General features: G+C 43.0%; 3 protein-coding genes across 4 annotated transcripts in view; 1 reads left to right on the forward strand and 2 right to left on the reverse strand.

Moving 5' to 3' along the window:
• Window positions 1–8033: 8033 nt before the first annotated feature.
• Window positions 8034–9843, reverse strand: LOC311356023 (calcitonin gene-related peptide 1-like; the record flags this gene model as incomplete). The annotated part of the gene is made up of 3 exons (XM_084475802.1): window positions 8034–8196; window positions 9203–9337; window positions 9758–9843. The coding sequence occupies 3 exons, from the start codon at window positions 9841–9843 to the stop codon at window positions 8034–8036; spliced, it is 384 nt and encodes a 127-aa protein (XP_084331928.1).
• Window positions 9844–11711: 1868 nt separating this feature from the next.
• Window positions 11712–14966, forward strand: cyp2r1 (cytochrome P450, family 2, subfamily R, polypeptide 1). The gene is made up of 5 exons (XM_084476485.1): window positions 11712–12009; window positions 12395–12536; window positions 12653–13285; window positions 13503–13832; window positions 14044–14966. The coding sequence occupies exons 1-5, from the start codon at window positions 11773–11775 to the stop codon at window positions 14340–14342; spliced, it is 1641 nt and encodes a 546-aa protein (XP_084332611.1). The 5' UTR covers window positions 11712–11772; the 3' UTR covers window positions 14343–14966.
• Window positions 14967–15544: 578 nt separating this feature from the next.
• The window catches only part of pde3b (phosphodiesterase 3B), a 38421-nt gene continuing 31306 nt past the window's right edge, over window positions 15545–22659 (reverse strand). For both annotated transcript variants that reach the window (XM_084476665.1, XM_084476664.1), the window contains exons 13-16: window positions 21065–21268; window positions 20708–20869; window positions 19322–19568; window positions 15545–18755 (exon numbers count right to left, since the gene is read on the reverse strand). In XM_084476665.1, coding sequence (XP_084332791.1) covers window positions 18463–18755; window positions 19322–19568; window positions 20708–20869; window positions 21065–21268 — 906 coding nt within the window. In that variant the 3' untranslated portion in view covers window positions 15545–18462. The remainder of the gene's footprint in view (window positions 18756–19321; window positions 19569–20707; window positions 20870–21064; window positions 21269–22659) is intronic.

Below are 22659 nucleotides of genomic sequence, written 5' to 3' on the forward strand. Positions count from 1 at the left end.
TTCATAATATAGTGAATCGGCCACATTGTTTTGGTTTTGAGCTGGATAGCAGCATTTGCTAAAGACAAGAGATGAACAGACGTGGACACGGGCAGCTGAGTGCTTACAAAACACACATCCCAGACAGATCGAATACCAAAATATCCTCTGATGTGTATGGTAATGATTGAAACACTCAAATCCTGGTGCCATTCAATACAACCTATCTCCCTTTTCTCTCCTTTCTCCTCTTAGGCTCTCTTACACACACAAACACTTGTCCTTTTCATTCAAACACGAGGAGTCTAAATGAAATATTCACACAATAAGTCACTGAGATATTTCCACGGCAGGTACACCTTGGCACACGCACACAAAGCATTGCACTTTACTATTCCTCACAACATACAGTGTTCTCAATAAGTTGGGCTTGTTGCTGTGTAGTCTTCTGTGTTTGGCAAAGAAACAAGGTGGTGAGGTGGGATGGGATGGGGGGTGTGGGGGGGTGTGGGTGGGGTCACCGAACGGTTGCCTGTGTGGTGGGTTCTGTGTGGTGGGTTCTGTGTATATCTGAAGAGGCGAAGGGAAGGGTGCCCCAGACCCCACGGTTATAGTAAACACAGAGAGAGAGAGAGAGAGAGAGAGAGAGAGAGAGAGAGAGAGAGAGAGAGAGAGAGAGAGAGAGGTTGACTGCTCACAGTGCTTCTCCTCCATCTCTCCCGAGACACAAGGGTGAGCCCCGCTTTGAAGTTAAAAGTGTGGCTCCGAGACAATATGGGACAGGCAGGCGAGCCTTTCTATCTCTGTGGTGCTGGAACGGTGTGTGTGCGCGTGTGTGTGTGTGTGTGTGTGTGTGTGCAACAACAGTGTGTGTGTGTGTGTGTGTGTGTGTGTGTGCGTGTGTGCGTGTGCGTGTGTGTGTGCGTGTGTGTGTGTGTGTGTGTGTGTACAGTGTGTGCGTGTGTGTGTGTGTGTGCGTGCATGCGTGTACAGTGTGTGCGTGTGTGTGTGTGTGTACAGTGTGTGTGTGTGTGTGTGTGTGTGGGATGGAAGGTGAGCCGTAATAATGATCCTGCACTGTGCATTACAGCCCAAAAAAAAGTGTCTCCTATCGAAGAGCACATAGACGTCCACAGCACAGTAACACCAATTCCAGATACCTAGTATTAAAATACATAGTATTTAAAATAACAGATAAATAAGAGATTAAAAAAAAACACACGTGTCCAACTTGGGTTATATTATGCGTCAAGCTTTTTTATTCACAGCCCACAAACCAGATTTTTTTCAGTGATCAAAACCCAAATTGAGAAGAACGCTACAGTAGGCCTACATTACAAAGAGTTAATTATCCAGCGCTCCCTTGGCACTGCTGTAATGAGCGACCTGACAATTAGGTTTACATGCTGCGCGTGTCTCCTTTAAGAGCATATCAGATAGCAATCTTTATCAAACATACTCTATAAAATCCCCCTGTCAATTGCAATTATACAGATCATCATAGACACGCATAACTGAATACACGCCTGCTTTACATTTCAGAGTGCACACAAGACGTTCCTGTGCCTACAAAAGGAAGGGTGCGCGTGTGTGTGTGTGTGTGTGTGTGTGTGTGTGTGTGTGTGTGTGTGTGTGTGTGTGTGTGTGTGTGTGTGTGTGAGGGAGGGGAGAGGGGGGGGCAAGGAGTAAAATCTTTGACGGGCCACGCCATAGGCCTTCGGTAGTCTGTTTAATGATGTCTTTAGAAATGTAGAAATCACACAGTAAATATAACCTCAGTCGTGAGGGGGGTGGGGGTTAAAACAGAGTGTGATGTGTTATGCATGGTGACAAGAGTGATCAGAATGCAGGTGTGCCCCAGAGTGACGTCCTGTGCGGCACTAGGCTCAGGAGAGGATCTACGATTGCGTTGAATTGTTTCTCAGGGCTCGTGGAGGAAGCCTGTCAAAGAGTGTGCTTATTGCATTTCATTCAAAAAATCCAGATTGGTATGTTGCAGATGGGGGATGAATAATATAAATAATGATTGTATACCATGGCGAGAAAATGCTCCAACGCTCAATATGCAAATGGTGGAGTATAGAGGCACGTATCTTTGAATCATGTTGATTTCAGCTAACAAGCTTGCTAAAATAATAATAATGTTACTAACATTACTTTTAAAGAAAATCATAAATCAACCTCAGGACTTTAAAGATGCATAGCTGTTTTGCTTCATATATCCGAACAAAGAAATAAATGGGTTTGCCGTAGCTTCTAACATTAGCATCCTTCTAACCAATATGTTGTCATTTGATTTTAAAACTGACACATAACAAAACATGTATTTTATAATTAATAATAATTAATAAAAAAAATGTATTTTGTAATATTAAATACTGTTCATATTCACCAAAAGCTCTAAAATTATTAAAATCAGCTGCGTAAGTAATGATAATAGAAGGATTGATGGCTCTTTGCTGCCATCTTGGGTAAGTGAAATGATATTACATCAATTCTGCACCGTAATTGGTTGCTCCTTTTTCAGTTGACTTCTTGTTTGCTGAATATAGATATACGCAATTTCATTTCAGATACAAAGAATAAATTATTGCAATAGTTGGTTATTACAAATCACCATTTTGGACATATTTTCTGGATACAATGTATATTGTCTATAACATAATTTTGGAATGTGGAGGCCTTTGAAAACATCAGTTGAAAAAAACATCCAGATAAAATACAAAAGCTTAATTACGTGTAGGAAGTTAAATTAGGCACTGAAATCATATTAAATTTAATTTGGCTGCAGTGTTCACCACATTATGAATAGAATATGAACCTGTTGTATTATTGAAAAGGTTTTTCAAGCAGGCAGAAGAAAGCCTTCTGAGCTGGATGTGCTGATTAGTGTGTCTCTGACAGCTAGGAACAAGATCACAGGATGAATAAAGAAGGAATCCGATATGGTCCAAATATTATTGACTAGTTGATGGACCAATTACCAGTTGATAGGCCCCATTGTTCATTTAGTCTGCATGAAATGTTTCACAAACTGATATGATTGTATATGATTGTCTCAAATACACACACATTTGCATCAGGCAGTTTTCTTTTAAATTAATATATTCATTGTGGAATTTTGAGGTAAACAATCAGATAATGCAATAAAGTACATTTAGTCAAGTTATCACTATACCACTTTTGCTTAACAGAAAAGCGCTTTACTACTGCAATGATCACTCCAATTGCATTGAATTAAGCAAAAGTGAGGTTCATCTGTTGAAGGAACATTTATTGGGGTTGTAGTTTTACCATCACCGTGGCAGCACCAATTCACAACACTGAAGTTGAAGCTGGAAATCAACAACTGCAAGGGGCGGAGTTATGCCTTGTAACTCATACAGAGTTAAAGAAGTGTATTTCTACAGCGACCAGTCTACACGGTTTTCATTTGAAACATTTGCAGACACTTTCATTACTTTTTACAGTTGACTACTGCTTGGCAAGTTTGCTTTCACCGATAACGATATATATATATGAAATGAAAGAAGCAAAGGCCTCTGTACACCCAGATTTGAGCTTGTCTGATATCTGACTCAAATTTATAAATTAATCTAAAGCCTTACTTGTGAGACTAATGGTGAGATCAGAGGTAAAACAGGATAAAGTTAATATAGAACTCACGCTGGTGGAGACCCTGATGAGGAGGACGGGTTGCCGTGGACGCCAGTCTTCCCCGTGGAGGCTCACCTTTCTGGTCCGGAGTTGCCTGACGAAGCGCTTTGGGACGGCCCTCCAGGCGGGACTGGTTTCCTTTGGCCTCCGTTGAACTGTGTACACAAGACACAGTTCACCATAGAGTACTGGGAAATAGTCTATTCTTTCTTATCGTAAATAAATGAAACCACACACACACACACACATTGAAGAATAGACAAATGTGTGTGTGTCCATAGGCCTTTAAATATATAAATTATTATCCATATGTTACATTCAATGTTACGATTTTGAAGGTGAAAACCAGTAGTTCTATTGAGTTCTACTGATCATTAAAACTATGATAATTTAACTGCGGATAAACGTAAAACCAGTAACCTTTTCGTAAACAAAAGTTAGCAGCAGTGTCCCAGACACACTTGCTAAGTTTGTTTTTCATTTAACGAACAACATGACCGAAGGCATTGACAGGGGACCAGAGAATATTCAGCCTTATCTGTGTGCACCTACCTCAAGGCCACATGGTGCCATATTTAATGTTTTATTCATTCCGAAGTGTCTCAAATAAGTTTTAAGGGATTCAAACACATGATAAAGCAGACAGAGACAACCCTAGAAGGATCCTTTACTATCTGTTATGTTAAAACTGCACATATGCACAGCAAAAGCGATATTTTTCACGAAATGAAAGCTGAGACTCTGAGGTGTTTACAATCAATGCACTGTAGGCTAGCAAAGAGAGACTTTCAGAGGAAATAGGTAAATTGCCTTCAATGAGAGCACATGTTCTTCATCGCCGTCTGGTGGCCGTATGGTGCAATTGCTATTGTTTGGCTTGGTGTCGTTCAACTACTGGACTGAATTTCAATAGGGTGTTCAAAAGTCAAAATTGTAAATTGGGTTCATTAGTTTATATTGCGTTTCATGAAGTTTATATTGTGAACAATCTATTATTTTAATGTTTATACAAACAAAAAGTGCATAGTGCTGCTTTTATGTGGTTTAAGTAAAACTAACAAAACCGTGATAATTCTGACAACCGCAATCATTTGGTCACGATGATCGTGATGTGAAATTGTCATACCCTTTCATCTCCAGTCCTGATAAAACGTGTCTAACTGACCAGTGGCGTTTTTCCTCGATACTACACTGGCCCGGCTCGGCACGGTTCAGCTGGGCTCTGCAGCCCAGTGCGTCTGGGATCTGCTGGGATCTGCACTTCCATCACTACCGGTGTTACACCGTATTCTGCTACCCATCGTAAAGTTTGACCCCAGGGGTGGCAGTTGCATGTTTTCTGCAACATGCATGTGCATAAAGCTTAGACCGCCATGAAGTCGTTCACATGCAGAAACATGCAGAAGTGTAAAGCGTAGACTGAGGAAACTACTGACTAACTGGAAAATGTCCGGCTTTAAGCTTGTGCATGTTTCCGCACGTGAACGACTCCATGCCCGTCTACGTTTTAAACTTGTGCATATTGCAGAAAATTCGCAACAGTGACCCCTGAGGTGACACGGTGTAACACACGCCGTCCCGCTGGAAGGTGTGTCTTTAACTGATGACGCGCTTGTCTTGTGTGGATGAAACTAAAACACCTACACTTTAATTTCCTATTTAATTTAAATTATAGCCTACCATAAAATCTGATTTCTTCGTTTACGACGCATTTAATGTATTTGGGTTGTTGTCAGATGGACGGCGACACACATTGATATCAACAATTCACTTCGATGTTCAGTACATTTTTTTATTATATATGAGAATTGCTTAAAATTTCGAGTTTCATCAAAATACCTACATGGACAAACAAGAGATTTTCTCAATTGATCATTGAAAGTGTACACTATAAACTACAGTATGTAACACTCAATCAATCTATATTTTAGGATAAAGTTGAGGATACTGCGGCATTGCTAATTGAGCGGGAGTTTGTCATCCTTATAGACGATGAGGAGGCGTAGGCGACAGACGCCTCTCAGGGAGCCCCGACTGTTCCACTGAGGTTGTGTGAACTGTCTTGAACAGCAGCTCTGGTCCCCTTCACTAGCTCTGTTTGGGCTTTAACACATGGGTAACTGTAACCTAAGACACTGTAATCACCAGAGACTCTGGGGAGGATAATGAGGCACAATTATTAATAGATATTGACCTTGTTTTCATGTTTTTTTCCATAAAATCTGAATGCACAAATTTCCAGCAAATACAAAAAAAACACAACCAACAAAAGGTGCGTTTCATCCATAGGGATAAACATTTGTATTTGTGGTGATGAAAGTATTGAAAGCTATGCAAAAATGTGAAGACATAGTACCGGCAGCGCATCAACATTTTAATGCCATTACACAACTTAGGCTATATGATGAAACTAGTTGGGGCAATATCCATGTTATATATGTAAGATGGCTAACTAGCAGCAGAAACAAAATTCCCGGAATTCTGGAAAACAAGTGTAAGTGTGTGTGTGTGTGTGTGTGTGTGTGTGTGTGTGCGCACAGTACTGTCTCATTGTGTCCCAAGAAACATGGATTGAACGGATGGATGGAGAGAAAAGTTGGAAAAACTAAATGATTTAGCTATAACTGTCACGAACGGCTACAAGGTTTGGGTAGGACCCAAACGCAAAACAAGGTTTTTTCACAAAAAAGGCTTTACTTACAGAGACACATGACAATGAACAAGCACAAGGCAAGCCAAGGCAAGGCAAGACTGCACCATGACCAATACACCCTCAATAGTGCAGGTAGTATTTACAACAACCGCACAGTGAATAGAACAAAGGGGGAGACTTAAATACACCAGACTAAACAAGACACAGGTGGGCAGGGAACGAGGTACAAACGAGAGGCAGGCGGACATTGGACAAAACACAAACTAGACACAGGTGAGGGGCGGAGACACATAATCACAAGACGAACCGGGGACGACAAGGAACAGGAAGTGAATTATGTGACACCAACCCAGAACCGTGACAATAACTGCCTGTCAAAATGACAGTTATGGCAATATTAAAACCTTGGGACCAGGGTGCCAGGGACCGAAGAACATTGTGTGTTTGTATACTGACTTGTCAAGCTGGATGAGTGGATAGGAGAAGTGAGAGAACTTGAGCATTAATTAGTAAGGACTGGCAGGCATACCATTTATGGTCTGCTACACACCGGCCTAAGAGATTTGGTCAGCTTTTGAAAACACCCAGGGGTGCTATTAGGACATAAAACAAACAGTTAATGTGAATCTCCTGGGATCGGTTCATAAAGGTGAGAGTTACAGTGTTTGTTTTTACACAGACATGTAGGCACGCAAAATAAATCGATATGAGCGTCAGAGCGTACTCATTTCTTGTTGTCTAGCACATATTGTCTAGCACACATATCAATGAGAAACATCAGCATGGTTTCAGGACACTTTTTACTGCTGAAGTTGAAAATATTGCTGCTTTAATTACATTTATTAACATATCAAAAATGTACAATTGAATGTTCATGATCTTTTTTAAATGTATTTTCTAGTAATCCTAAATGCAAAATTGCTATTACAGTTTTAGTGTGGTGATGTCTCAACAAAAAACAGACCTTATGTTTCAGAACAGTTTTTTTTTATTTAACATTGATTTAAATGTTGTTTTTTAATTGTCTGTGAAGTGATCTTTCCCATCTTTTTACAGTTGAACACATATGTGTCGATAAAATACAATACATTTGTTTTTTTCTATACACAATAATTGCAATATTCTTTTTCTCATGCTCACATAGGAAACACATTTTTCCGTCGAGGTGAAGACACACTCACACACATTTGTTATTGTATGAAGAGTGAAATATATACACAACTAGTCCCAATATGCACTGGGCTAATACAGGACTTATGAAACAACAAAATTATTAGTAAATACATTTATCTTTGTTTTCTTGAGCTCTGTGATGATTCTATTGTTCTAGTCATGATATACTCTATTTATGTGTTGTTCAGTTACAAGGTAGATGTGATAGTATCATTATAATATAACGTATCGTAAAGCTATGCACAAGAGAGCCCAGGAGTTTCTCTCTTTCAGAGCGATACTGTTGCTCCTTTAAGTGTCCATTCTGTACTACAAAGAAGAGGGAAAAAATAGGAAAAAGGGTCAAGGTTCATAGTGAGAATGTGTACGTATTTTATGAAGAACAATGACATAACGTATGCAGCAGCATATGCTTGTTGAAACCTCTTTAGAACAAGCATTTATAAAAAATGTTCTTATCAACTGTGCCATACCTTAACAACACGAAACCATAGTATTTTCCGGAATTTGACATGTACCCGTATTTAAAATAGTGTAGGTCATACCATGTATAGCGTAAGCCCTCCAGCGTTCATAAGGGGCTGTGCCGTTTCCGTCTGCCGAACGCCTGGGCTCCAACGTTGGTGGGGACAAAGTTCCTGTTCCCCGTTCCCCCGGAGCGGCTCAGATAGTCGGCCAGCCGGTGGGTCACACATGTGGCTGTGTTGCACGCCCGTTTCTCCGCTGTCACACTGCTTTAGAGAAGGACCATGTTGACATTTACTGCATACAAAAAAACATATATTTAATATGACTTGTTTCAACATAGTAGTGCATGAGCGCACTTTGTGTGAAAAAGTTGTCATACTGTGTCACATGACACAATTGGTTTGGGACACAATAACAGACAGTGATCAGGCGAAAGCTGAAGAAACTCGTTTTTTAAATAATGGATTCTTTTAACAATGATAGGAAATAATCTCAGCCTGTCAGTGGCCAAAACAAGCACTTTTAGAAGATGTCCATTGATGGGCGCTATTGCCCCAAAGGATGACATTGCCGTTCTATATTCAAAAGTATTGGCAAAAGTTTACAATTTAATAAAAGCTAAAACTCAATAATATGTTCTAACATTCAATAATAATCCATAAAAACTAATAAATATACTTTCACATCTTTTGGTGAGACAAAAGGATCATATAGTGTGACAACAAATTTACATAAGTGTCACACCATATCTTATGTGGTGCACTTCTAGTTATTGGTTAGCACACATTGAGCATAGCCATTGCAACGTTCATTCAACGTTTGAATGGAAATAAATGACGCCAAATGATTTGACTTATCTAACAATTGTTGACCCTGTTGAGACCTTCAGAGAGGTATCTTGAACTTCCTGGTTGGGCCAAGGACTACTGCTTACATATCTTCACTAAAAAGGTACGATGAGGTATATAATGACGTATAATGATAATTATTTGAACTCTTTTTTTAGCTCTTCGAAGACCGATTTCACGTTATTCCATTTTTATCGGCAATGCCAACTCAAATTCCCGACCACTTCCCGACCCGACATGATGATTATTCAGATGGAATGATAGAATAAAATTAAAGCGTAAGAGGGTTAGAAACGTTACTCATTCTACATATTTATAATATATAAGTGCACATACATCCCCCCATAACATCCATTTATATATATATATATATAGGTAGATAGATAAAATAAGGGATCCGTGTTGATCATGTTGCTTATCGTACCTGTTTCCTTTAACCACGCTCTGCGGTTGCTCAGCTGAGGCGGTCTGCATGAATTCCTGGACGAGAGCGTCGAGAAGCGTCTGGGCGCTGTGCCTGACCAGGGACACCCGCTCTGACTCTGTCCCTGAAGAGGCTCTGGAGAGACACACAATCAACGTGATCAGACCGTCGGCTCCGTCTCTATAGATGAATGTTGACACGCGCATCTTGAAAGAGATAAGCCAGGATTAAAAGACATTAAAGACGTTTTTCTATGTATAATATAGATATTTATTTATGTAGTGTTTTATATTTAATATTGTATGTAGTTTTAAAATATGCATGTGGTACACATTTTTAAATACATTATATTCTCAGTTTTTTTATTCTCCACAATTGAGATGACTTGTTTCCAGATTTGTGTGGTTGCCAGATTGTGTGCAAAATGTGTTTTTTTGTGTAAGATAACGGCGTGCAGTATGACGATAGACCCGTTTCACAGAGGCGTCCTCAGGAAAGGAGACGGCGGTGAAAAAGGCTCTACAGTTTTATGCGTATCCCTAAAGAGAGGGTGACCTGGACGGGGCAGCGTGCAGGCTGGGCTTCTGGATGCTGACCAGTGCATAGGCAAGCAGGACAGCAGACCGCTTCAGCACGACCATCGTCCCCCTGAATCAAAACACCACAACTAGAGACACGGCAAACTTAACATTCAGGCTCACGTCCGTGAAATTCTTAAAAAAAAAAAGAAGCTTCCAGTACACTGGCATAGTACTAGCATTAAGGCAACAACAGTGAGTAGTCATCAGTCAAAGGAGGCATCTTCGACTTTAGCTCTGGGTTGCATGTGAGAGAAATTATTATTCTTTTTTTTTTTCATTAGCAGAATAAGCTGTGCTCTGCTTGGGAGCATTTTCCACCAAAAAAATAAAAAAAAACAGATTAATTATTACTGCCTATGAAATAACATAAAAATAGCAAAAGGTAGACAAAAATAAACATTCATAGTAAAATATGATACCCACTTACCCTGAATTCTATTTGTGTCGATTAGTAATATATGATTTATTTAACTGATAGTCCCTTTGTAATATGTTGTATAGTAGCAGCAGAGTGCTGTATATATACCTCCATGGGTTTATCAATGAGTGGGTGCTTAGGCTTTTGGCCAATCAAGTGCTTTCTTCTGTAAACCAATCAAAACAAAGTTACAACTTACAACCAATTACAAAAATATCGGTTAAATTGGCATTGTGTCTGAGGTTTGCGTTTTGTGTTTGTTTATGTATAATTGATACATAAAGTATACATGTGTGTATCTATATATGTATGTTTGAGTATTTATTCATACAAATTATAATTTTGTCAGCAGGAGAGCAGTTTTTTTTTTTTAAGCACAGAAGCTTAAGAGGATTTTTGGGCACAGCTAAACAAGCATGGAATGCAGTGCATGCCCTAACCTTCAACCTCTGGATGTATGGGCCGGCCTCACCTTCCAGCAGCTCAAAGGCTTAGTGGGTCAAAGTTGATCTGAAACAAAACACATGGATTCACGCATTTTTTCACTTTCACTTCTGACATAATTTCATTTAGAAAATAGTTCCCCACAGTTCCCCAGTGATCTTTTTTTTTTTGTTAACATCTGCATATCACTTAACACCACATGCTATGTGTTTGGATGCATGGATGAATGCAAGTGTGCATTCAGTCCTTTTTTATATAATATTTTGTATCATGCATCATCTATGTGTTTTATGCATTTGTGTGAGTGTGTGCACGCACATGAATGCATAAGGTTCACAAAGATGTAAGGGCAGGTCTTGTTCACTGTTTGTTCAGTGCTTCCGTTTTACTATAGTTAAAAGTAGTTACTACACTATAGTTAAATTGAATAGGCCTGTATCAATAGGCCAACCATCCATCTATCGTCTAACAAGAGTTGCAACCGGGTCAGTCCGGCGGTCTGCCATCTCCACTCTCCTTCCCTGCCAACTTCCTTCTGAGATATCATCTCTCCAGTGCTTCCTGACTCTCATCGTTGTGCTGTGTAGACCTACCTCAGGAGTATAATGGGAGTAGGCCTACCTTGACAGCACACAATATTAAAGTTCTGTCCACTCTGACTGGCTGTTAAACTGTGGGACTCGTACCAGCGTAGCTCGACAGGCTGGGTGCCGTGAGAAGAGGGAGGGTATTTGGGAGCGTCGATAAAAGTAAGACCGACGCTCCCTTATTTGTAAAATAGGAGTCGATTTTATTGATAACATTATTGAAATAACTATCGATCAGCATTGATTACAGATATGTCTAGGCTTTTTTTTTTAGCTAGAGGCTAGTTGAATAATGGCACGTGCGACTATAAAAGTGAACTTTTAAATGTATGGGGGGTGGGCAAATAAACAAGACCGAATGTTACCTCTCCGGTACCTAGTAGAAGCAGAACAAAGTTCAACAGCGGATTTCGTGGAGGGGCTTTCTGGCCAATCATAAGAGGCGGGGGAAGCGAGACCGTGCAAGATGATACTTATGCCTCAGTCCCTTTCCGGAGAGAATGCGAGGACAAGTATAGGGGGTAGGGGGATATACACAATATGCTTCAATTGGATTCCAGAGCTTTATGGTCACTGTCTTGCGGACAGGCGTCCTTAGCTGCGAGCTGTTTGGTGATTGCGTTTCTTATGCTCCTACTGGTTCGCCAGCTCGTCAAGCAAAGGAGACCGGCCGGATTCCCCCCTGGCCCATCACCCATCCCGGTCATAGGCAACATATACTCCCTCGCCACGGAGCCGCACGTCTTTCTCAAGAAACAGAGTGAAGTTCATGGACAGGTACTTGTTCCGATTAGCTCTTTAAATGTGTAGCCTTATCATATCGTATTTTATGTTGTATTTGCACACGGTCGGATATTTAAACAATGGCTCACCGTCACGCGAATACACGCGCAACAACACTGTTCCTGTTAACTTTCCGTGCAGAAGGGACTCTACAAGGCGTGCACGTTCGTGCATAGCCGCACTCACGCACACACACACACAATGAACTCAGGCACAATAATCTCAATTAAAAAAAAGTGATGTTTTGTGTCTTAAGCATGCATTGTTAACCCTGTTAAATACCCAACGTCGGAAGCCTACTTATAATGTAATGATAATCCGATTGACTACAAGTTAGTAGGCACAATAATATAATAATACCGGTATATGTATTTTTCAGATCTTCAGTCTGGATCTGGGAGGCATATTGACAGTGGTGCTCAATGGATATGACTGCATCAGAGAATGCCTCTATCACCAGAGCGAAGTCTTTGCTGACCGCCCCTCCTTGCCTTTATTCAAGAAAATGACCAAAATGGGAGGTGAGTTTGATAAAACATGATAATACTACAAACATATCATCTAATTTATTCACAGTGAGAATATAATAAATTTGAAATGAAGCATTTCTATAATTTTGCTATTTTTTTCGACAAAGGACTCCTCAACCATAAATACGGTCGGGGCTGGATCGAACATCGCAAACTGGCCTGCAACTCGTTCCGCTACTTCGGAAGCGGCCAGCGGCAGTTTGAGCGGAGGATCTCGGAGGAGTGCATGTTCTTCGTGGACGCCATCGACGTGCACAAGGGCAAGCCCTTCAACCCCAAGCACCTGGTGACCAACGCCGTGTCCAACATCACCAACCTCATCATCTTCGGCCAGCGCTTCACGTACGACGACCACAACTTCCAGCACATGATCGAGCTCTTCAGCGAGAACGTGGAGCTGGCCGTGAGCGGCTGGGCGCTCCTCTACAACGCCTTCCCCTGGATCGAGTACGTGCCCTTCGGGAAGCACCAGAAGCTGTTCCGCAACGCCGCCGAGGTGTACCGCTTCCTGCAGCAGGTGATCGAGGACTTCTCGCGGGGGCGGGTGCCCCAGGCGCCGCGTCACTACGTGGACGCCTACCTGGACGAGCTGGAGCAGAGCGCCAAGGACCCGGGCACGTCGTACTCCAGGGAGAACCTCATCTACTCGGTGGGCGAGCTCATCATCGCGGGCACCGAGACCACCACCAACACCTTGCGCTGGGCCATGCTGTTCATGGCTCTCTATCCCAACATACAAGGTTAGTTACCGAGGAGTGGCGGCCCTCCTCATCACCGCCACGCGTCACCCGCTAGGAATCAGGCACTCAGCAGTTTGACGAGGACGAGGGTGCCGGTGAATCGATACCGCGGTAGAACCGTTGAGTGCAACGGGCTCGTCCCAAGATGAACAAGTTGTGTGTGTGTGTGTTATGAGATTTTTTTTTTTGATTTTTGACCTTTTTTTCGTTTGAACAGAGAGGGTCCATCAGGAGATCGACGGCGTCCTGGTCAACGGCAGAGCGCCCTCCCTGGAGGACAAGCAGCGGATGCCGTACGTGGAGGCGGTTCTGCACGAGGTCCTGCGCTTCTGCAACATCGTGCCCCTGGGTATTTTCCGTGCCACCTCCCAGGACGCGAACGTTAACGGATACACGATCCCGAAAGGAACCATGGTGATCACCAACCTGTACTCGGTGCACTTTGACGAAAAATACTGGAACGATCCCGGGGTCTTCTCACCGCAGAGGTTCCTGGACAGTAACGGCAGCTTCGTCCGACGGGAAGCCTTCTTGCCCTTCTCCCTGGGTTAGTTGACTTCTCTTCTTCACAAATCATCATCGTCAACTCTCAAGCTTCATTTATTGAATGCATTTCAGAGTGTAACCCTGTGCAGAAATGATGTGTAGCCATAAACATTGTGTGCAGTGTTGTAGCTTCTTCCAAGTGCTTGGTTGTGTTGCATGTACAGCTCAATCTGGCCTCTGCCTTAAACATTTTATGTCTTTCATTTTTGTAGGAAGACGTCAATGTCTGGGTGAGCAACTGGCCAGGATGGAAATGTTTCTTTTCTTTACCACTATGCTCCAGAGGTTTCATCTCCAGTTCCCTCCAGGAACTGTGCCAAATCTCACTCCCAAACTTGGCATGACCCTGCAGCCTATGCCTTACTCCATATGTGCCGTCCGTAGACAGCCAACACGGCTGTCCTCACCGGACACAGAGAGACAGGTGTACAGTAGTACAGCATGTCAATCCATTAAAGTCTACACTCCAGTGTCCTGCACAGAAAAGAAACTTCATGGTTCAGCCACATAGAACCTTCATCCTTTCCAGAGAAATATTGCCATTTGTATGCCGATGTATTCTGCATTAATGCTCTTTGCATGCATTAAGAGATACGTCATTTGGCACTTAACATTGGACAGGTGAAGGCGTCTGTCCAGTAGCAGTGGGCAGTAGTTTGCACACAACAATGAAGCAGCAGGGACAAGAAAGGTTTACTTTTTTTAACTTGTGTACATTCTGGAAACCAATGTGTAAAAACAAAAAATTCTGCTGATCAGAGATTAGTTCAATGAAATATGAACGTGGTGCTATTGGCGACAGAGACAGTTCTGGTGAATGATTGATGAAACATCCACCTCTGCAAAAGGTCATGGTCTTGCCTTACTCAGGTCCAGCTAAATGGGATACCCTGTACAAACGTGTTCCAACTGTAGGAAGGAAAGGGACGAGCCAACTTTCCACGAAAACAGGCTGGATTCGTGCCATGTTCCTCGTTATTTGAACTAACTGTGACCCTGACTCTTGGGATTGTGTTCTGTGGAAATGCGCTCCCTTAGAATGGCACAGGAGAATTAGTGATCTTCGGGAAACGCTTTCAGAACATTTAATTCTACTAAATGGTGATGGCCCCTACTCAAAAAGCACATTTGTATGTTAAGTTCATGATGCTGAAATATATTTTATATTGTTTGTATGTTTGTACTTCAAAAATAAACTTATTTTATTTACAGATTTTAATTTAAGTCATAAAACTTCAACCTGAAATCTAGATTGTATATTAGAGCGATGCATACTTTTACCATTTTGCTCCTTATGAAACCATTACAACACATCTGCAAACTCATTTCTTTAACCCATGAGAAGTTCTCCCAGCTGTTCTTGTTGCTTTTGCTGCTCGGAAATTAACAGAAAAAGTGAATCACCAAGTCCACAATGTAAAGTATAACATGGAGCATATTTGTTTTTATTATACATCCCAAATTCATGTCTGGTATGATGTAATTGTATCTTATCATATCTTGTATATCAAATGTATTTGGTTTAATCATAGCTTAGTGCTCCTTTAACTATAGCCTATGTGCCTATTCTTTTAATTGGAAAGACACACACGCGCATGTGCACACACACACACACACACACACACACACACACACACACACACACACACACACACACACACACACACACACACACACACACACACACACACACACACACACACACACACACAGTTATGCACTCTGAAACAAAGAAAAGAGAGAACTGCAGATACTCGGATGGTGGTTTATGACAAGCTATAAATAACAAAAATCACCCCTGCTCCGACGACAACATTGATATGGGTGAATTGTTACGTTAAATAAATGCACACATCTGAATGCTACATAAGGGTGAACAGCCATCGGTAGATGAATTTATGGCACAACCAATCAGGGGACACTGCGGCGGGCACAGTGAGGAGCCGACAAATGGTCAACTTTTAACATCACAAGTTTAGTGACAGATGGGGTGGTTGGAGGCTGTGAGGGCGTATCTGCATAGTGTGCACCGAGCTGCTGCCACACACACACTATGTTGACCCAAGCTCCGACTCCTGCCTCATGGTTATGTGACTACATGTGTCATTTACGCCTCGAGCCCTCAGCCAATGAAAGGGGGTCGAGTTGATAATTGGTTGACTGGACTGACACTAAGACAACAGTGATAGAAAAACAACGAGGACTAGAGTGGTTATGATACAAAGAAGGGAGATGCTGAAATGCTTAAACGAAGCCGAAATATAGAACACTAAAGGAAAAAATTATAACCCACAGTTGAAGACCCGGAAATAGATTGAACATAAAAATGCGGAAAAGAAAAAAGGTAATAACAGGGACTCAATGTACAATACATGTATACCAGCTGCATGTACAAAACAGATGCAATCAGGTGATTAATTCAAAAACACAGCATATGTATATGCACATACTGTTTTTGTGCAGAGGCTAAATACTTGTTTGGTATTAAAATGTGCACACTACCTATTTTTGTCATTAGAATATTACTTTGATGATTTATATTTCATACTCAAAAAATGATGATACAATAACGGGCTAGCGGAGCAGCCTAAGATTTAACTTATGTAATTGAATTTCTGGTTTCAGTGGAATGCCGAAAGTTTTTACGGATAAAAATGGAGAGCTACTGTGGTTGGGATTTGTTGATTTGTTGGTTTTTACACCTGTCTAGTCACACATCACAAAAAAAAACAATCAATCAACACAGCTAAAAACCAAACCAGATGGAAAGAGAATCTCTGGTTCTCTTCTGTACACACTGGCCTGGGTCACGGGTTGGCAGGACAGACACAACATGATTGAGAGACACAAAGAAAGAAAGCCAAAGAAAAAGACAAAGCAAAAGAACGGTGGGAGAGAGAAGAATGAAAAAGCTTGTCTAAATATCAGTGTGCTGGTTCACTAAAATTTCAATGATGGGGTAGTACTGTGAAAGAAAACAGAATCTGTGCTAAGAACAGTGAAACCAACGACCAACCTCATGGTTACACTGTTACGTGGTTTGCCGAACTAGAACGTTGCTGCAAATCCCCCAACGTACATCCTGCTGACAGAGAAGCGTTCCGCCTGCGACATTAAAACGGATGCAAACTGTTTGTGTCAGATAGTCAGCACACACACACGCTCCTCCATCACAGATGAGTTCAATTGCTTGAATTTGTTGCTGTTTCCAAGTTGTTCATAAAAAGATTAAAAACTACTTCAGTCATCCAGATTTAATTTTCTTTGATTTAAAAGTGTATTCAACACCCAATGACAATAATATTTGCAAAATAATTATTCAACTTTGCTTGAATCCTGAGTTACCTTTAAAAAATACTTGTAGTTAAAATAAAAACATAGAATCCCTTCATTGAAATAGCACTCCGAATCTGACTGGAACATGTTAACACACCAGAGGAAAACGCACGCACGCACGCACGCACGCACACACACACACACACACACACACACACACACACACACACACACACACACACACACACACACACACACACACACACACACACACACACACACACACACACACACACACACAGATCCGGGCGTGCAAGGACACACACACACCCGCACAAACACACTCTCACAAACACACACATTTTTTTAAATTGCATGCACAAAGACAAAACATTCACACACAGACAAAAAAAAAAGAGGCAACGGAATAAAGAAAATCCAACACAAAAGGCAGGTGGTACACATGAGTAAAAGCATCCAAAATGATGCAGATATAATGCTATTTGTCAGTCAACAATTCATATAGTCTTTGTGACTGACTCTGATACAGTGTTTCGTGTCACCAGCAAGGGGAGAGAACTACACAAGCCCAGGACTTTGGCCAACGTGGACTCAATGAGGACTCAGTATATGTTCAGACAGGCACATTTGATATAGAAGTCTAAAATATACCTGACATGGAGGCTCTCCGTCTCTGCGCTTCCCATGTTTCAAACTGTTCACTTTGGTACACGTGTCAATCGCTTCCTCATCTCATGATGATTTTTCTCAACATATCTTTTTTAAGTTTTTGTTTTTTGTTAGACGGAGAGTTTCTTTTCTTTTTTTGTACCTAAGGGGGGGTTAGGAGTTAAGCGCTCTGCATTGAAGGCAGCATTTCAGCGAGGAGTCCTTCCTCTCTCTCTGCTCAGTCTCTCTGTTTGCGCCAGTCTCGGAGAGTTCTGGTGCTTTTCTTCCCCCCCGGGGGGGGCAGCCCTGGACTCTCCAGGGGGTGAAAGTGCATAGGAGTGGGGGCTCCCGCCATCACAGCAGGGGTCCGCTCACAGTAGTAAGGCCGTGTTTTACTCATCAACATGTCAGCACAGTGAAGGGTGTGTAACGTGTGTGTGTGTGTGTGTGTGTGTGCGTGTGAGAGAGAGTATTATCAGTGTTTGCGTTTGTGTGTATGTGTGCGTGTGTGTGTGTGTGTGTGTGTGTTTGCTTAATTTATGTGTGCGTGTATGATCGTGTAAATCTTGTGTGTGTACAATATATCATATACGTGTGGCTGAGTTTGGTAGGTGAAAGGCAGAGAGCATTTTTGGGCAACTCTTTGTTTGCCTCCCTCACTCTTCTTCTGTCCTTTGTCCCCACGTCTATTGACGTTCCTCTCCCTCCTCCTCCTCCTGGATGACCTGGATGTCATCGGAAGGGGAGGAGGGGAGGCTGGGGGGCAGGCTGGGCGGCAGGCTGGGGGGCAGGCTGGGGGGCAGGCTGGGCGGCAGGCTGGGGGGCAGGCGCTCTTGCTGCTGCTGCTGCTGCTGTTGCTGCTGCTTTCCCAGGTCCTTGCTCCTGTCCTCCTCCTCTATGGTCTTCTTCCACACCTTGTGGTTCTCCGTCAGATGCTGCATGATGTTGCAGAACAACCTGCGCCGACCCTTCCTCCTCTCTGGAAGGCAACACATCGTCAGCATCATCATCATCCTCATCCTCATCATCATCATCATCATCAACCACCACCCAACAGGATCTATATAGGCGCTGCCCAGAGGAGGACCTCGCTACATAACATATTAGGATTGGAGTCGAAAATAAGCAGCATGAAAGATGCTGTAGGTAAGACTTGACAGCTGCAATCTGAGTGTACGCCTCAGCCGTCAGCTCTTCGTGGGTGAAATTCTCTGAGAGAATATCTGTCCTGGTTGACTGCCTCTGCATTAGACAAGAGAAGAGACGGCTCATTTCTGATCAGGGCCTTTCTTCCGGTTTTGGTTCAGGGAATCCATCATACCTGTCAATCACAGGTGCACACGAGGGCTAAGCATCGCTCCATCAACGGCGCGTGAACGCAACACTTCCCAATGGAGGAGAAACGTACGCAGCGAGCGAGCGAGCTGGGGGCCCGGCACTTATTTTGGATTTTGTACCTAAATCTTGCTGCTCTCTCTCTCCTGCTCTGTCTCTTTGCAACTCTCCAAAGTCGTCCCTACACAAAGCTCCGAGTGTGTATCTTACTTGGCGAGAGTTCCTCATCGAGCTCGTCTTCGTCGGTGTCTGTGTCCACCGGGCCCTCCTCGTCTTCGTCCTCGGACCCGTCCTCTTCGTTGATCCAGTAGCCAGGGAGGAGGCCTGCGGCGTCGTAGGAGTTGCACAGCGGCCCCACAATGTGCGTGATGAAGGACTCCTGCAGCTTGGCCAGCTGTGGCGAGGAGCGGTCCATGAAGGGGCTGATGGGTAATCCCAGGCTGGCCTCCTCGTCCCCCTTAAGAGAGAACACAACAGCCGTTTCTCAATTCGCGTTCTCGTGTACGTTGCGTTCTCGATAAACGTCATCAGTGGTAGCCCCAAGCACTGTTCCAATTCCAAGTACGCGAGTACTGTCGTAAAAACCCGGAAGTGTTCTCGATGCGTTCTCGATGAGGCCGTTCTACCGAGGACGCATCGGAGGTGACTCGTGTGGACTTGGGACCGTTAAATATCCCAGAATGCATCATCGAGTCCGCTGCTGTTCCAATTGCAGAGTGCGTACTCGCGTTCTCGGAAGTCTGTACTTGAAAGTCCGGACTTGCCAAGTACGTACTTCCAAGTCCGCGAGAACGTAGTCCGCGTACTTGGTATTGAGAAACGGCTAACGACTGCTTACAATGGCAGATTTTTCGAAAATAAAGCGGCATATTATATAAGCAGCAGGAGAGGTAAAATGGGGTTGTATGATTCAAAATACGACAAATACTCTCCGTAGTATAAGACACATGTTATTATGCATCTTCGCCCGGAACTAAAATACTTACCTGGAACCGTAATAAATTTAAATATAACCGTAACAGTTTAATTAGAACAATATTTCTTTAGGCCGCGACCGCCTCACAACTGATGGTAAAGTAACCGCCCGTGAGTAACCCTAGACGTTTTGACGGATATAAATACGAGGTATATTCTATTTCGCAAGCAATTCATTTAGACGTAGAGGCTTTGAATTATCTTTCATTGATTGAGAGCACATTGTTTCACATTCTCTCACTCGCACGCCTCAGACTCCATACAGCGGAACGCAATTATCCTGCTACACAGGAAGCAGTGCGATCTTAGTTTTAAAAGTCAGCGAGGCAGATTCCGTGTGAAATATCTTTCGTAGGCCTACCACAAAACACATTCCAAAGCTTGAGTTGCAGTTAAAAGTAGTGGGTGAAGTTCAAAGGAACTAGAATGAAATGAATGAGTCAGACACACATTTGGCTGATAAAAGGACTGTCACAGACAGGTCAAGTTGTATTGATTGTGTACCGACGATCAAACAGAGAACTGTTTGCCCTGGCGAGAGGGGGGGCAGTCTGCCAGCGTACCGCGTACCCGTGTCCAGTGTTACGTGACTGTGTTTCTACCTATGCATTCACGGCCTACCTGCTCGTAAAACTCATTGACGATGCCTTCTGTCCATTTGAGGTGCAAGTCGCGGGTCTTGGCCGGTCCGTTGATATCCGCAAGCTTAATGCAGACCTGGCACACGAGCAGCCGGTCGTTCTCATTGGTCCAGTCGATTCCCGGACTGTTCACGTCGTTCACCTGTTTTGAAATAGAAACAGGTAGAAGGGACGGCAGACACGAACGCTGAACAGATGACAACATTCAAACAACATGGATCATGGGATCTGAACCTATAAGATGAGAACATACAACCTGATCAAACTCATAACGGCCGACATTTATAATATGTTATAATATGTATAATTTGTCGCGCTGACGTCGCTCTGCACGCACCTTGGCATTGAACTCGGCCAGGAAGTCAAAGTGCTTCTTGAGGTCGGTGGCGAGGATGGCCTCGATGACGAGGAAGCGAAAGCGCTTGAACTCCACGTGGTCCAGGTTGAGCAGGAAGTTGAACCGGGGCTGGGACAGGTAGAGGCTCCAGGCGGAGGCCGCGTGGTGGTTCTCCAGAACCGAGCGGTCGTTGTACAGCACCGCCTGCCGGCCCCGCGCCCACGCGCCGCGGAGGAAGACGGGGGGGGGGGGGGCGGGGGGGGGGGAGAGGGGGGGGACATGTCAAACAAAGAGAAGAAAAGAGAGAAGGTTGCCCTCCCTAATCTCATCTCGTTCAGTGTTTGATATCCCAACGTCATCTTAACGCCCTCTGCCCTTTGAGCTGCCTTTACCGATTTCGATGCTGTTCTGTCACGCGTTTGTACGTCACGGCAATGCTGACGGCAAACAAAATACGACGACAAAATAGTGGTGGTGATGGTGAAAGCATATTATGGGATATGGGATATGGGACGGCGTTTGGACGAACACGTACAAATTATTCGGGGATGTTACGAGAATATACACACATTTACAGATTCAGAGAGGCTTTTTCCAGACATGGGGGCTGACGACATTATTGATAATCAATAAGTTCAGGGTTCCTTCTCCTTTCTTTCAACCCCTTTTCCTGGGACTTTTGCCCAACACAGACACTATCAGCAGTAACCCAGTAATAATCTATTTTGTGCAAATAAATTATTCAAACAGCCGTATACTGTTAACCTTTTCACCTTTCTACTAAACTAACAACCTGCAATCGGCAGGCATGGGGTGTGCTGGTCTGGAGCTGATAAGATGGATTATGTCACGTCGCCGTTCGAGTCAACACATACACACATACATAGACAACTTCCACGCAACTTTTACTTCACTAGATTCAATAATTGGCCTAAGACTACTACTTTTAAGATTGAACTTGTGTCCTATGAAAGCATTTATTACTTATGATTTACTACATGCAATTGGCAATGTCTGAGATATATATATTTTTTACTTCTTGTTGTAGAAAAAAAAAAACACATTTGAGGATTTATATTAAGTGCAATAACATGTCTATGGTTGAAATAATGCACAGGAAAAACAGAATGCAGTGTGCAGTCAGTTTCCAAAATTGAATTTGTTCAAAATGGAACTGCTGTTTATAAAAATGGATTGAGGATTGCATATGGTGAGGGTAGCCGGGAAGATACACACACTCCTGCTTAGAAGCAACCCCTAAGCTACTGGTAAGGATGAAGCCTGACAGTCTGACGCAGGCTGGTGGCCATCAGCCGGTTTTCTGGATGTAAAATATGTCAGGAGCGAACCACAAGGATCCTCTCTCCGGCCGTTTGTGTGTCCCTTTCGCAAGACCGAAGGTGAAAAATAAAACAAATGTACGGACGCCCTGATACCTGAAAATGATATGAAGAAGAAAATAAAAAGGTTATTAACCCTTTTCTAAGTAGGCCTCAAGAACGACTCGCTCAAAGTTTTCAAAAGTTGCTCAGACAACCTTGTTTTGGCGATCAATTCACGGAGGACTTCATTATGGTGAAACAGCGCAATAGCCT

This window comes from Micromesistius poutassou (genome assembly GCF_964030765.1).
Source record: "Micromesistius poutassou genome assembly, chromosome: 12".
Taxonomy (NCBI): domain Eukaryota; kingdom Metazoa; phylum Chordata; class Actinopteri; order Gadiformes; family Gadidae; genus Micromesistius; species Micromesistius poutassou.